This window comes from Desmodus rotundus, chromosome 9, assembly GCF_022682495.2.
Source record: "Desmodus rotundus isolate HL8 chromosome 9, HLdesRot8A.1, whole genome shotgun sequence".
In the NCBI taxonomy this organism is placed as follows: Eukaryota; Metazoa; Chordata; class Mammalia; order Chiroptera; family Phyllostomidae; genus Desmodus; species Desmodus rotundus.
The window spans coordinates 46,415,228-46,429,666 of record NC_071395.1 but is presented as its reverse complement, the minus strand read 5'-3'; the positions used below and the strand labels follow the sequence as shown (position 1 = coordinate 46,429,666).

General features: G+C 42.2%; 1 protein-coding gene across 1 annotated transcript; it reads right to left on the bottom strand.

Annotated features, from left to right (window-relative positions):
* Positions 1-4,172: 4,172 nt before the first annotated feature.
* On the bottom strand, positions 4,173-11,021 carry LOC112305062 (olfactory receptor 7A10). The gene is made up of 2 exons (XM_045195759.2): positions 10,854-11,021; positions 4,173-6,902 (listed from the first exon to the last, which is right to left on the bottom strand). Exon 2 carries the CDS (start codon positions 6,887-6,889, stop codon positions 5,957-5,959), a length of 933 nt encoding a protein of 310 aa, XP_045051694.2. The 5' UTR covers positions 6,890-6,902; positions 10,854-11,021; the 3' UTR covers positions 4,173-5,956.
* Positions 11,022-14,439: the final 3,418 nt, after the last annotated feature.

Here is a 14,439-nt window from a genome sequence, read left to right as displayed (position 1 = left end):
AGGGAGATGCCTTACTTAGTGTCCTTACTGACTTCCAGCAAGCAGCAGCTTATCAGCAAAACACCTGAAAGCAATTTGACATTCCTCGCTCCCAAGCTAAGCAAATTATTAAAGAATGTCCTGATTGCCAAGCCCTTAGCAAGGCACCCCCATCTACAAGAGTCAATTCTCGAAGACTAAGCTCTCAGCTAACTTAGCAAATGAATGTCACTCAATACACCCCCTTTGGGAAATTCAAATATGTTCATATTTCTATTGATACGTATTCTGGTGCCCTACATGCATCTGCTGTAACAGGAGAATCTGCTACAAATATATACAAGCCCACTGGCTTGAGGCGTTGAGTCATTTAGGACGACCTCAGCAAATTAAAACTGATAATAACCCTGGATACTTTGCCCATTCCACTCAGGTCTTCCTTCAGTGTTGGAATATCCTACATAAAACAGGGATACCTTACAATCCAACTGGTCAGGCAATCATAGAACAGGCTCATCATACTTTTAAAAATCTTCTTAAAAAACAAAAAAGAGGGAGTCATGAGTCCATCCCCCAAAATTTGAGAATGTTAGCCATGTTTACCTATAATTTCCTAAATTGTGATGAATCACTCTGTACTCCAATTGAGAAAGATTTTCAGACAAGAGTCAAAACTGCCTCATCCTCAGGTTTTATATAGAGATCTGCTGGGAGACGGCTCTTGGGAGGGCCCTGCAGATCTCTTAACATGGGTAAGAGGATATGCAGGTGTTTCCATTCCTACAGGTCCTGTCTGACTGCCAGACAAAAGAATAAAGCCTTATCATGAGCAGAATAGACACCAGGCTCCACACCTGGAGGTGAGAACCGAGCAACTGACAGATCACATGGCCCAGCTGACCCTGAACAACTAGAAGGAACACGGACACCCATAGCATCACTCATGGGTCTGGGTTCGTCAACAGAGGAGGAGAAGGGGGCTTGCCCCAGAGACTGAGGCTCAGGTGCCTCCTGTGCAGGGCAACAACCCTTTGATGCCCCATATGTTTCCTTTAGGCGTGCCCCCACCACATAGGGGGGCATCAAGGCTCTTAATGCTCAAGCAAAGCTCTTACCAAAAGAAAAGTGTTCCAGACGCCTCCATGATAATCTATAATGGCTGAACCCTAAAAACTGGTTCAATGGACTAAATTTATGAATTTTGGTCCTGGCATCCCTTGGATGCCTCCTTGACTTAATCCTTATTTGTGCTTTAGAATGTACATGGAGGTTGTTTGTTCAAGATTGCATTCAGGAGCAGCAAGTAGTAGGTTTCACAGGCTTAATAACTACAATTGTGTTCACAAACAGAAAAGGGGAGATTGATGTTGGAAACCACCCTGCCTGGTTTCAGAGACTGTAATCCCCCATGGCTAAGGCTGAGTAAAAAGACCTTGGGACCATAAGCCATTGAGGAGAGAAAGCTTATCTCCCTGGAAGGGGTACTGCCTCTGCCCCCTTTCACTTCACCCTACCTGGCCCAGAGCAGATGACGGGTTAGCCAATGATGGGTAAGATTCCTCCAAGGAGGGATGACCTAAGACAGGCACGATCACAAAGGGGCCCTCAGGGAAGGACTTGGGGGGCTATAGAAAAAGGGGGTGATGGAACCACGCCCCTGGGCTTTGACATAGCCTGAGTTCTCATTCTGTCTGCAAGAAGTCTCCTTGTATGTTGGCTGCCTTACTTCCCCTCCCTGCTTTAAGCCTAAAACAATGCCAGAGGTGGGTGTGGCCCTGTGCTGGAAAGGGCGGGCTCCCCAGGGAGATCAGGCCTAAAATCCTGTGAAGCCTGCTTTGCTAATACCCTCAATTTAAATGATAAGGGTCCAAGTGTGAAATGAACTTGTTTCCCCAAAGTTTTATGGCCCTTTAGCCATCTGACCCTGACTCTAAATAAGCCCTCATAGTTCTTTGAATGTTATCTATTGTTTGATCATTACTGCCTGACAATGAATGTTGGGCTTAAACTGAGAATGTGGGTCTTTGGAACCGCTTAGTGATTATAATAATGCTCTGTGTACTTTGATGCATTTGCAAATTATTTTCCCAGGGTTGTGTGAGAGACCAGCAAGTAGCAAGCTTTGTGGGATCCATAGCAGTCCTAACTAAAAACAAGGGGGGAAACACAGAAGGCTGTTCTGTGTGGTGTGGGCCCAGCTCCCACTCAGAAAGGCCAGTGGGGAGCAAGGTGCAGCACACAGGACCCAGGCTCAAGGATAGGTTCTCCCATGATGAATCAGGCCTGCATTGTACTTAGGCCTCTATGAGATTTGCTTTTGCTAAAATTCCCACACCCTGAATTGAGGCAGCTAACATTTACTGCATATCTTTAAAGTAACTTCCTAAAATCTATGCTAAACCTTCCAAGGATGAGGGTAACCAGCTTAACCACTTTTCCCTTTCCATTTGCAAATATCCTTCCATTTTTATGTAATTAGCAACATGTTCTCCTTTTCTTTTCTTTAACTGCCTAAAGTGAACCTGTGCATAGTAAATGAGGACCATCTTCAAAGTAATGTGCGCAGAAAAGCAATAAAAGTCTATCAAGGCAAGGGTCGAGGCACTGTCCTCTGGAGAGAGTGGCCGTGCAGTCCCTTTTCCTCCTCAGGACTTGGTACTCAGTGTGAATTCATCTTTTCTCAGCCACAACACACGGATCCTGCAGGCCGGGATCTGCATCAACGAAAGGTGTTTTTTAAAAAATACTACATTAAATTAGGCACGATTCATTTAAAAACATTTATTGAATTTAATGGGGTAACATTGGTTAATAAAATTATATAGGTATCAGGTGTATGATTCTGTAATATGTTATCAGTACACTGATTATGTGTTCACCAACCAGTCAAGTCTGCTTCCCTCACCCTTTATCGCCTCTTTACACTCCTCCCTCCCTCTAGCCCCTTTCCCTCTGGGAAGCAACAGAGTGTCATCTGGGTCTGTGAGCTTGTTTTTTTCTGTTTGTGTTTGTTTAATCCCTTCACCATTTTCATCCAGGCCCCAAACTCACACCCCTGTACCTGGTGTCAGTCTGTTCTCTGTATCCATGAGTCTGTTTGTATTTTGTTGGTCAGCTTATTTTGTTCATTAGAGTCCACATGTGAGTAAAATCATAAGGTACTGGTCTTCCTCTGACTGACTTATTTAACTTAGCCTAATGCTACACAGATCCATCCATGCTGTTGTAGAAAGTAAGATTTTCTTTTCTTATGGCTCTGTAATACTCGATGGTGTAAATGTAAAACAGCGTTCTTTTGTTTTCAGTTTTTTATTTTTTAACAATTCATTTTTATTATTGTTCATTCTATTACAGTTATTACAATTTCCCCCTCTTTTCCCTCCTCCAAGCCCACCTCTGCTCCCACAGTCAATCCCCATGCCATTAGCTTTTTTCTCCACTCATCTACTGATAGACACTTGGGCTGCTTCCAAATCTTGGCTATTGTAAACAATGCTGCATTGAACGTAATTGTTCATATATTCTTTTGAGTTAGTGTTTTGAGCACCTTTTGAAATTATATGTTTATGGACCTATGCAGTATGTATTCTTAATTTTTGTATGGCTCCTTTAAAATAAGAAATTCTATATTTTAAATATGTGCACTTGGTATTACATCATTATACACCAATAAATCATATTAAAAAGTCTCATCTCATGGTAACATCTAGAACACAGTAACTGAGTCACATTTCATCAGGTGTTGGAGGTATGTCTTCTAATGGGTAGAAAGCAGAGTGTCATATATGGATAAAAATAGTAGGATTAAATTGAGGCTACTACATTTGATAAACTTATTTTTTTGTTAGCAGATGTTTAACCTACATATACAGCTAAATGGACATATATTGGTAGAAGACAGGGGTGCCCTACAACCTCACACAATATCAAGGATGAGCCATAACACGCAATGCAGAGACTCACAGCTGATGCAGACTCAGGAGATCTGAGCAGAGGTCAGAAGAACTTCCATCATAGAATCCCACTCAATAATAAACATATTGTAACAAACCATTCTATTTAGGATGCTTGTTATACATCAATAAGTGATACAATAATAAGGCAAAAGCACTAAAGGCAATTATAATAATTGGGTTTTTTATATTTTCCAAGTGTTCTGATATTTGGGACAGCCTTCGTGATTATTTTGTTATCGAAGTTCATTACAGATAACTGTACTCTCGGGTGACTGTATTGAGGTTCCCTTCTAGGGGTCTCCAAGAGGTTGGAAGCTCAGGCACATTTCTGCACAAAACCTGGTAATCCTGAATCACATGACAAGGAAGGTATTCAGCCTCTCTTGAGTCATATTTATTTATGAGAAGAGATCCTGAGCATGAGAGAGACATACGGTAGATAACCTGGAAAATTTACATTTATTGTTCCTTTAGTGGTTAAGACAAAGTTTAAAAAAGAAGAAGTGTTTTGCTTAGTGTCATAGAGGAGTCATAATTATAGGCCACACTGGAATTTTCAAGCAGAGAAAGAAATGGAATTCATGAAAGAGGTAATATACACCAACCAACCACTTACTCCAATGCAGAAAGCCCCTTCCACAGGGACATCAATCTTCCATACTTCCATGAGTACAGCAAGGAAAAGCAATACTTTGCACAGTAATAAAATTAGTGATTAACAATTTGTCTCATCATATTTCAGGTCATCTCTGACACTCAGGACATATTAGGTTAATCAATTACAACTTGGTGTCCATGTAGACATCACTGTAAGTATGTATGTGATGGTCGATTTCTGTCAGTGCCTCCAATGGGCATTGGGACACTGAGCTGAATAAGACAATAAAAGCAGGAAAGCAGCTATGAAGCAGAGTGGCATGTTTGTATTCTAAGAGCCTGACACTACACTTTTGATTTCCAAGGCTTCCACTTCAAAGATAACCATGCTGAAGAAACATGTGTCCAGCTCTCAGACACAGCTGCTAGCTAAGCACCCTGGCCCACTCCCCTGTGAAGCCCCCTTACAGAAAGGCCTGAAGAACTTAGATAACTGACCTCAGCAGTGACCGACTGTTCATGTTTCACACCCTATCATCTGCTCTTAAGTTTTATATTCACCAATAAAGAGTGAAGCTTTGAAACTCTATCCATCCTGGCTGAGACCTGAATAAATGCAGAGACCACAGTAATGTCCTCTCTTTCTCTCTTTCTCCTCTTCCCCTTGTCTCCCATGACCTCATGTGTGGACCTTAGGCACTCTGTACCCTTCAATCTCTGAGTAGGAAACCTTTTACCAGGTTCTCTGATTGTTTGGCTGTGGAGTGTCATGCAATCAAAACTGACAGGCTTGATCCAGCCACAATGTTGGCTCATGTTGGCGTCGTGAGAATTCAGGGCCTAGGTGACTGTGCCAGGCATTTAGAGTGAATACCTGCAATGTCAATAGGCTGAGACTTAAGTGGAAGAGTGTTTAAATCTACATTATTGGGAAGAGTACTCAAGTTACTGATGTAAAAATCAATGACAGACCCAAAGTGGAAACTGCTTTCACATTTTCCTGTACAATGAAATTAATGTCCTTAGATGCCAAGTGTAGTTTTGTCCATCTGAGTAACACAACTCTGATTATGCTTTCAGATCAACTAGGAAAATTTCTTGGCATGATGTCTGTCATCTGAGAAGAAATTATTTTAGAGAAATCCAAGTTTTCCCATGAAAGATGGAAATTTCCAAATATTTCTGATCCAAGGTTGAGAAAGATTTTCATAGTATTAATGGTCAACGGGAAAACTATCCACCTATTTTACAGAAGCTTAGCAAGGTAGTTACTTAAATTGTTAGAGAACATGAATACAAGGAAATGGACATGCCAGGAAATAAAGAGAAGAAACCAGTCTATCCCAGAAATCAGTCACAGCTTCTGGTTCTGAGACATTGAGCTTGCAATCAGGCCACATTTTGAACCTCAGAACAATTGTCCCTCATTTACCTGCCATCCCCAAAACTCTTTTCAGAGCCCCCTTAATGTCTTTGTTCCTGAGACTGTAGATGAAGGGGTTCAGCATGGGTGTGACCACAGTGTACATCACTGAGGTGATTGTGATTGACTGCGAGCTGTGAATACCACCAGAGCTGAAGTTCACGCCTAGGACTGCCCCATAAAATAAGAAGACAACAGACAGGTGAGATGCACAGGTGGAAAATGCTTTATACTTCCCCTGAGCTGATGGGATTGCAAGTATGGAGGACACAATCTTAGAGTAAGAGTAAAGGATCCCAGCCAGGGGACAACCACCTAGCAGCCCAGTGGCCAAATACATCACCATGTCATTAAGAAAGGTGTTGGAACAGGCAAGTTGGATCATCTGCTTAATTTCACAGAAAAAGTGGGGGATTCCCACATCTGCACAGAAGGTCAGTAACAACAACATTAAACTATGTAACAGGGAATTCAGGACACTTATGATCCACGATACTAGAACCAGCAGTCCACAGAGCCAGGAGTTCATGATGACCATGTAGTGCAGGGGGTGGCAGATGGCCACATATCGGTCATAGGCCATCACAGTCAGGAGGAAGTTGTCCCAACCTCCAAAGAGTAAAAAAAAATACATCTGTGTGATGCAGCCTGCATACGTGATGGCTTTGCTCTGTGTCTGGATGTTCACCAACATCTTTGGGATGGTGGTAGAGGTGATACAGATGTCAGCCAAGGACAGGTTCAAGAGGAAGAAGTACATGGGTGTGTGGAGTTGGGAGTCTGAGCTGACGGCCAGGATCATGAGCAGGTTTCCCAACACAGTGATCAGGTACATGCAGAGGAACAGCCCAAATAGGAGGGGCTGCAGCTCTGGTTTGTCTGATAGTCCCAGGAGATGAAATTCTGAAATCAGGGTATTATTGCCTCGTACCATGTGGTGGAGGTGACTAGTAGGAAAGAAAAAGTGGCACGATTAGTTTTTCTACAAATGGCAATCATGCTAGCATCGTTGAAAAGCTACAACCATATTTTGCAGTAAAGTCATCAGTATCAATGTTGGTACATATCATAACCTTTAAGGCAGCTGCCAACATCCCTGATTAGGAATTTCTGCCCTCTTCGGACCTTTTCCCCCAGGTTGCCATGGATTACACAGTTTTAATGAGAAATGCTTTCAGGTACTCGAGGAATAGTCATTGATATTCCACATATCTAGGGAAAGGGTATAGGATGCTGAGAGAAAAGTCTTTAGAATATAATGATAGTGGAAGAACATACTATGTATATCGTACATCATGTTAGATGGTGTCAGGTGAAGAAAAAGAAAGTAGGGATAACAGAGTGGATGGGTGTGTTTTTTTTTTAAACTAGTCTTTCAGGTATCCCTGCAAATAAGGTGACACCTGAGTAGGGACCTCCAGGAAGACAGAGTGGGAGAAATGAGGAAATTGGGGGTGTGGGGAAAGAGTCAGTGAAAAGTCCCAGAGATGACAGTTGTTTCAGACATTCAGGACTCAGAAAGGATTCAGCATGGGGAGTAGAAGGAGGAAGAGCAGAGCAATGAGATGCTGTCAGAGAATGAATGGGAGTGAGTTGTCCTCCCTACTGCTGCAGAAATTTAGAGACAGGAAGAATTCCTTGTTCTCATGTTGTTCCCTACACTTAATTAACTTTATTTCCAAAAATCTTGTAAGTAGTGAGAGGTCCACCTTTTATTGTCCCAGGTTGTTTAATATTCTGGCTTCTGTTTGTTAAAGGACACATTTTGGAGCAAATGGGCTCAGGTCATACTGCCCTACATCTCACACACACACACACACAGTGACTTCCTGGGGCCTATTATCACCAAGCTCTTCTCACCCTGTCACAGTAATTGGAAAAGGAAGGACAGAAGATGATGTCGACATCAGACTGTCTTACCCTATGTACATAGAAATAGTATCCAAATTCCATTGGTTAAACCTCCTATGGACATGTAAACATGGGACTCCATTTCATATGGCCATTCTGAGTCCCTTATTTAAAGGAACTTAAAAAAATGGGTTAAAAAGCAGAGAGGAAAATGTGCACATCAAGTGGAAAAGATCTAATCATTCAGCTGGTTGCCGAGTGGCTGAGATGAGGCAAAATTCCCTGGTTCTGGCAGCATTCCAGCCCCAGTTCTATGCCTTTCACACCCCGAGTAATTGATAAAGCAGCAAAAAGCCATTTATCAAAGAGAAAGGAGTGATATTTTACATTTTCAAGATGGCGTACACATTGAACGTTGCACTAGAAAAATGACCAAAGGAAACAAACACAATCAGCATCAGGAAATACAGTGATGATAGAAGAGGTATTTGAGATGAAATGGAGACCCATTTCTAAATGATAATATATGCTATGCTTTTGGAATTAGGTGACTGAACCATTTTATTTCTTTAATTTAATTGTATTTTTTGGTACAGTCTACATGATTTGTATATGCTCCCTTTTTTTTTTTTTTAGCCATCAGAGAGATGCAAATTAAAACCACAATGAGGTACCATCTCACACCAGTCAGAGTGGCCAACATAAACAAATCCACAAATATATTCTCCCTTTTTAAACAAATGAGGCAACATTGGTTTAGGACATTAACTGTCTCAGGTGCACAACATAAAAATTGTTAATGACCTCACCTGGTAGTGGGTGTTGCAGCATCCCTTCGCCTACTGTGGAGGACAGATAACCAGTACACTACATGAAAGGAGCTGGGTGTAGGCCCTTCCTGTTGGTGAGTGAGTGGTGACCACTGGGGTGAGATGAGCTGCTTATTTCCACCTACCTCTCCAGTGTCTCCACTGCTTGCCAACATGTGGGACCCCAATTCCACAGCCATATTTCCGTTCCTTGTCATCTCTGCCATCTAATGGGCTGGCACCCCTCTAGTCAAATGCTCACATGGACTCAGGGAGAATTTGCCAAAATTCCGTAGCTTCAAACATGAGGCTCAAGTCTCTGTGACCTTTCCACCAGTTCCCCCCTCATAGGGCCCTGCCCTCACCCACAGTGATCTCCTAAACATTGAACTTGAATCTCTGCTGAACCTGACGCCACAGCCTAGAGTTCAGGGCCTTGACTCACTCACTCTCCTCTGCTTGGAGTCTCCTCACTGGTTCCTTTGAAACTGTTCACCCCCTCTCCATCCTCCAAACTGCATCTCTCCTTTCAGAGTGATTGGACTCTCTCTGAGCCTTTTCTTTTACCTAACATTAGCACAGGAAAAGGACATTTCCCACACCCCTAATTGAGGTGTTAGAGCACCAGTGGTGTGATTTTTATTTATTTCCATGTCTTTGTTACTTGCTAGAGAGGGAGTGCCTGAAGCATGAAGCATGTTATTCAAATCCCTCCTCCCCCACCAGGCTTAGTGGAATGTAGCTGAGTAAACATGTATTCTGTGCTGGAATGAATGAGAGAACGTGCTCTGCATTAACTTAGGTGAGGAGGTCATGCTGGAGGAATATTTCTCCATATTCTGAGATCAGCACACACTAGGGTGTCAGACTACGGTTTGTAAGAATGAAATAGAATAGAATCAAGAGAGCACAAAAGAAATTGTTAGAGTGTGTCATACATATTGAAGGTACATACATAATCGTTTGATGGTTCCCTTTGTTCATGCACATGTATGAGTGTTTGTGTGTGTGTTTCTGGGCCTGTGTGCAGAAATGCTGGATCACAGTGTAAAAGGCATGTCTTAGTTTGGGACATGTCAAAAGAATCTGGAGTTCAATGCAATAAATGCAAGAACAGTTTAAAAGCCAGTTCCTGTTAATGAGGGAAAGCAATAAGAGTGAAGAGCCCATCAGAGATCCAGGTGCAGAAAGAAGAGACAGCCAGCGGAGGTGCTGAAGTCACCTCAAACTCAAAGGACCATGCACTGACAGGACGGTTACTGCTCCACTGACCTCTGATCTAATGGTCCTTCCTGCACCTCTTCCATGGTGATTACATCACCCTTGTGTTTATATGGCCCAGCAGTGGATGAGTCTGGCCCTTCTCTCATTATTTTTGTGGCATCATTCCTTTGCTGTTCTTGGCTTTGAGTTTTGATCACTTTTGTGACACATCCGATAGGTACGCACTGGTCCTGGTTCTGTATCTTGCCAGCATGCAATGTCCCCCATGAACAAATTTTACATATCCTGCTTATGTGACAATTATACATCCCTCATTTTCACATAGTTCTCCCTGAGGATATGATGTCATAGCACACTTACCCTTCATGGTCTGGGGCCTCCTTCATATGATGTGAGATCAAATGAGCAGGGAGTTCATGGATTTAACATTTTTTCGATGTAAGAGCACATATTTACAATACCCTGTATTGTGGTATTGTAAATATGTGCTCTTACATCGAAAAAATGGTAAAGTATGGAATTTTCATAATATAAAAGAAGGAAGGATTCTAATAATGGTATTAATAAAATGAAATGAAATTGTAAAACTGATTCCAAAAGACACAGCAATAAAATACAATAATTTAGTCACATCAACTGATTATTAATTGAATGTAAAAGAATTTTAGTAGGGTGAAAGAAGATGGAGAATTTTTACCTTAAGAAGTAAAGGGAGGAGACACAATATAACAGACTAAGAGAATTGATCGCACAAAATTAGTACATTTTCACACATTTCCCTAAATCATCGACACCTACATACAAAAATTCTATCCCAAGTACCAATGTTTTCAGGGAAAAAATACTCTCATAAATGAAACTGTTACATATTCATTAGTCTACCTAGCAAGCAGATATGGTAATCTCGCAGCTCTGAGCTTGCCTGGCTAGTCTCTCAGGTTACCGCAGGTAGAAGTTCTAGGATCCATTCTCTTTAGATCTTTTCCACACCATCTGCTGAACTCTGAGACTTACGTGGATGGGGTCCCTGAAAGGAAGGGCTCCTTGTAGAAGTCCAAATCCCTCCCTGGATGACTAATGTTGGAGACTGAAGCTCTGTCCTCAGACAAAAGAGCAAGGAGTAAAACATTGGTCTCTGGACCACAGTTAGGTCTCCTGAAGAAACAGGTATGTTGTGCCCGGCCTAAGGTGCCCACATTGGGTTGGCTGCAGAGGAGATATATACTTCTCCCTTCATCTGCTCATTAGATACTGTCCCCTGTTACTCCCTCATCTCAGCACCTCATTTCCCTTTGGGACACCTGTGTGGACTGAATGGAAAATTTGCCTGCTGACTCTCGCTATCTAAGGGACTAGATCTGAAGTCAAGGGAATCCTGTCACCTCCCAGCACTTTGAGTCAAAGTTTCTCAAAGTCTAAGACTGAGGACACTGCCTTGACCAGGACCCTTGGGACTTCAATGCACAGATTTGTGATGGGTCACAGCCTGTGATATCTCCTGGCAAAGGTTATTTCTCTCCAACAAGGGAGACAACTGTGTAACTTTGATGTAAAACTTTGGCACTACACTCTTTGACTTCATTTGCCAAATCAATGAGAGATTTCATACTTAGATCAGAAGGGCTGCCATTTATTCCCTCACTAGAAAACCTTTGTTAACAAGGAGATGTATCTATAAAATTTTATGCTATATAATCTGACTTTAGTACCTTATTAGTGTTGCTTAACTTAATTTTTATGAACATTTCTTCTGTGAGGTAGAACAATTATGAACTCCATTCCCCATTGCTGAAATGGGGCTCGAAGGAGTTCAGTGATCTGCCCAAAGTTATAATCGGAGTGAGGAATTGGGGATGATTGGAATGTCAGGCTGCTTCCAGTTCTCACACACTGCAGCAGTTCCCAGCCAGGGATGGTTTTCCCCTCCAGCTCTGAGGCAGTGTCTGAAAGGACGCTGCTAAGTACTTACAATACCCAACACAAATAGTTATGTCAAATTTAGTAGGTAATATAACATAGTCAAATCCAGCCTCTCTCCAACTTCAAAGTGTTATTATGTACTGACAAATAGTATTGACTGGGGTTTTGTCACCAAAGAGGATTTATTTAAAAAGAAATGCCTTAGAACCCATTATTTCTGTATGCCTCCTTTAATTCAACAAATTTGCATTTTAAGTATGTTCAATTTATTTCAGTCATTAACACCAACAAATTATTTAAAATATGAAACTTTGCTAGAACTAATAGGTGAATTTAGTACTGCTTGTGATACAAAAATCAGTTTACAGAAATCTGTAGTGTCCAAATACAAAGTGTGAGAGAGAGAAATTAAGAAAACAATCCCATTTGCAGTTGCAACAAAAAAATGAAACTGGGAGTACACACAACCCAGGAAGTGAAAAGCGTGTACGTTGAAAACTATGAGGTACAGCTGAATGTTACTGAACAAGACACTAATAAATGGAAAAATGTACTGTGCTCCCTGCTTGGAAGAATTGATGTTGTGAACATGTCCATACCCAAGAATCAAAATGGCATCACTAGTGCTAAAAGACCGTGAAACCAAATTGAGATTTAATAGTGCATCTAATGGCAGTTTCAACATCTCTTAGGAATGTGACTTTAATGAACCAGGCTGGAATTTTCTGGTGAAACACCAGTACTGTAATCTGTCCTACCTGCCCTCTCCATTCCCTAGAATGAAAAAGGAATCTGCATGATAAAACCTTCAAAATAGAAAAAATATTAAAAATCATGTCTTAAGATACATAGAACAATATACTTTCAAAACCCCCCTTGTCCTTGTGCCCTGTTGAAAAGATGTCAAAGCTCCCAAGGAATCCTTTTCCAGTTGTTAATAACTCCCTTGATCCGCTCTTCTTTCTATATAAACCTTCCAATTTGTATAGGCCTTCAGAGCTCCCTCTTAGTTGCTAGATGAGATACTGCCTGATGGATGACTTAATTTACAAAGCTAATTAAAACTTCCAATTTTCTAAATTGAATCTTTTTTTTAACATACTCAAAACAATCTATAGGTTCAATGCAATCTCCATGAAAACTCCAGTGTCAGTTTTACAGAAATAGAACAAAGAATCCTTAAATTTGTGTGGAACCACAAAAGACCCTGAATAGAAATAGCGATCTTGAAAAAGGAAAACAAGGCTAGAGGCATGACACCCACAAATTTTAAACAACGTTGTAAACCTATAGTAATTAAAGCAGTATGGTACTAGCATAAAAATAGATTCATAGATCAATGAAATGGAATACAGAACCCAGAAAGAAACCCATACAATAAGGTAATTAATGTAGCACAAAGGAGCCAGAAATATACAATGGGGAAAAGGGTAGTGTCTCCAATAAATGGTAATTAGAAAATTAGACAAATACATGGTAAAGAATAGGTCTGGGTCACTGAGGTAGGGATTCAGAATGGGAACAACAGTTGTGTATGTGGATTATTTTGTGGTGAAGGATATGGAGACCATGGAAGCCAAATAGAAACTTTTACATCTCTCTCAACTTTTAAAATTTGTATATGATATGTCACATAAACAAAATGAAAGACAAAAATCACATGGTCCTATCAATAGATGCAGAAAAAGCATTTGATAAAATCTAGCACCAATTTATGATAAAATACTCAGCAGAGTGAGAATAGTGGGCACGTATCTAAACATGATAAAGACCACGTGTGGATCCGGTCGGAAGATGGCGGCGAGATAGGTGGGAGCGGAGTCCACTTCCCCTCAATGCCACTGAAATACCTAGCTGATCTGAGGAGCAGAGCAACAGCCAACAGTATTCCAGCATATATGAAGATCAGAGACCAAAGATAGAGGACATTGAAAGATCAGACGGTAAGAAGAGTGCTTAAAGACAATAAGGTCCCTGGGACAAGTGCGGGGACCAGGGCGGCTGAAGTCCCAGCCCGGGCGCAGGGTCTGCTGCAGGATTCTTGGGAGAGAGCCAGGCTGAGCTCTGGGAGCAGCCAGGTGCTTGTTTGGACCAGGGGGGCTTGAATAGGAAGAATTTCTCAAAAAGGAAAAGAAAATAGAGGTACACAGCAGCTAGTTAGAGAACTCTCCCCAGCAGCCGGGGCCTCTGGCGCCCCTCTCCCCACAGCCCCTGGACAGTGAACACGGAAAAGCAGCCCCAGTGCCTGAAGCCCGGCTGACGCGCACCCAGATTAGCGGACTGGGGGCCCACAACTGAAACTCTGGGTGAGCGCACGCCCTGATAAGCAGCCCGGCTGCCTGGGCACACAGACAAAAAGTGCCTGGGTGGGCGCGCAACCAAATCAGTGGCTGGCTGCCCCCGTGCACAGACCCAAAGCGGGGAACCGGCAGCCTATCCAAGTCTAAAGTGGAGATCGGCCACACCACCCAATCAACGGCCTGGCTGTCTGCAGGCGAACACACCCAAAAGCACTGGTTCTGAAAAACTCCTACCTAGCCCCTTCGTACAGAAGCCTGCAGGGCCTACTGGCTCTCTTGGAGGAAGGCAGAACGCCCAGCAGAGGGGAGCTGCAGGGCTATGGGAGACTGCATTCCACGGAAAGACTCGACCCAGTAGGGGGCTGAACTACCCCATAGCA

Coding starts and splice junctions, on each gene's coding strand:
- LOC112305062 (XM_045195759.2), bottom strand. CDS start 6,889: ATGGTACGAGGCAATAATACCCTGATTTCAGAATTTCATCTCCTGGGA.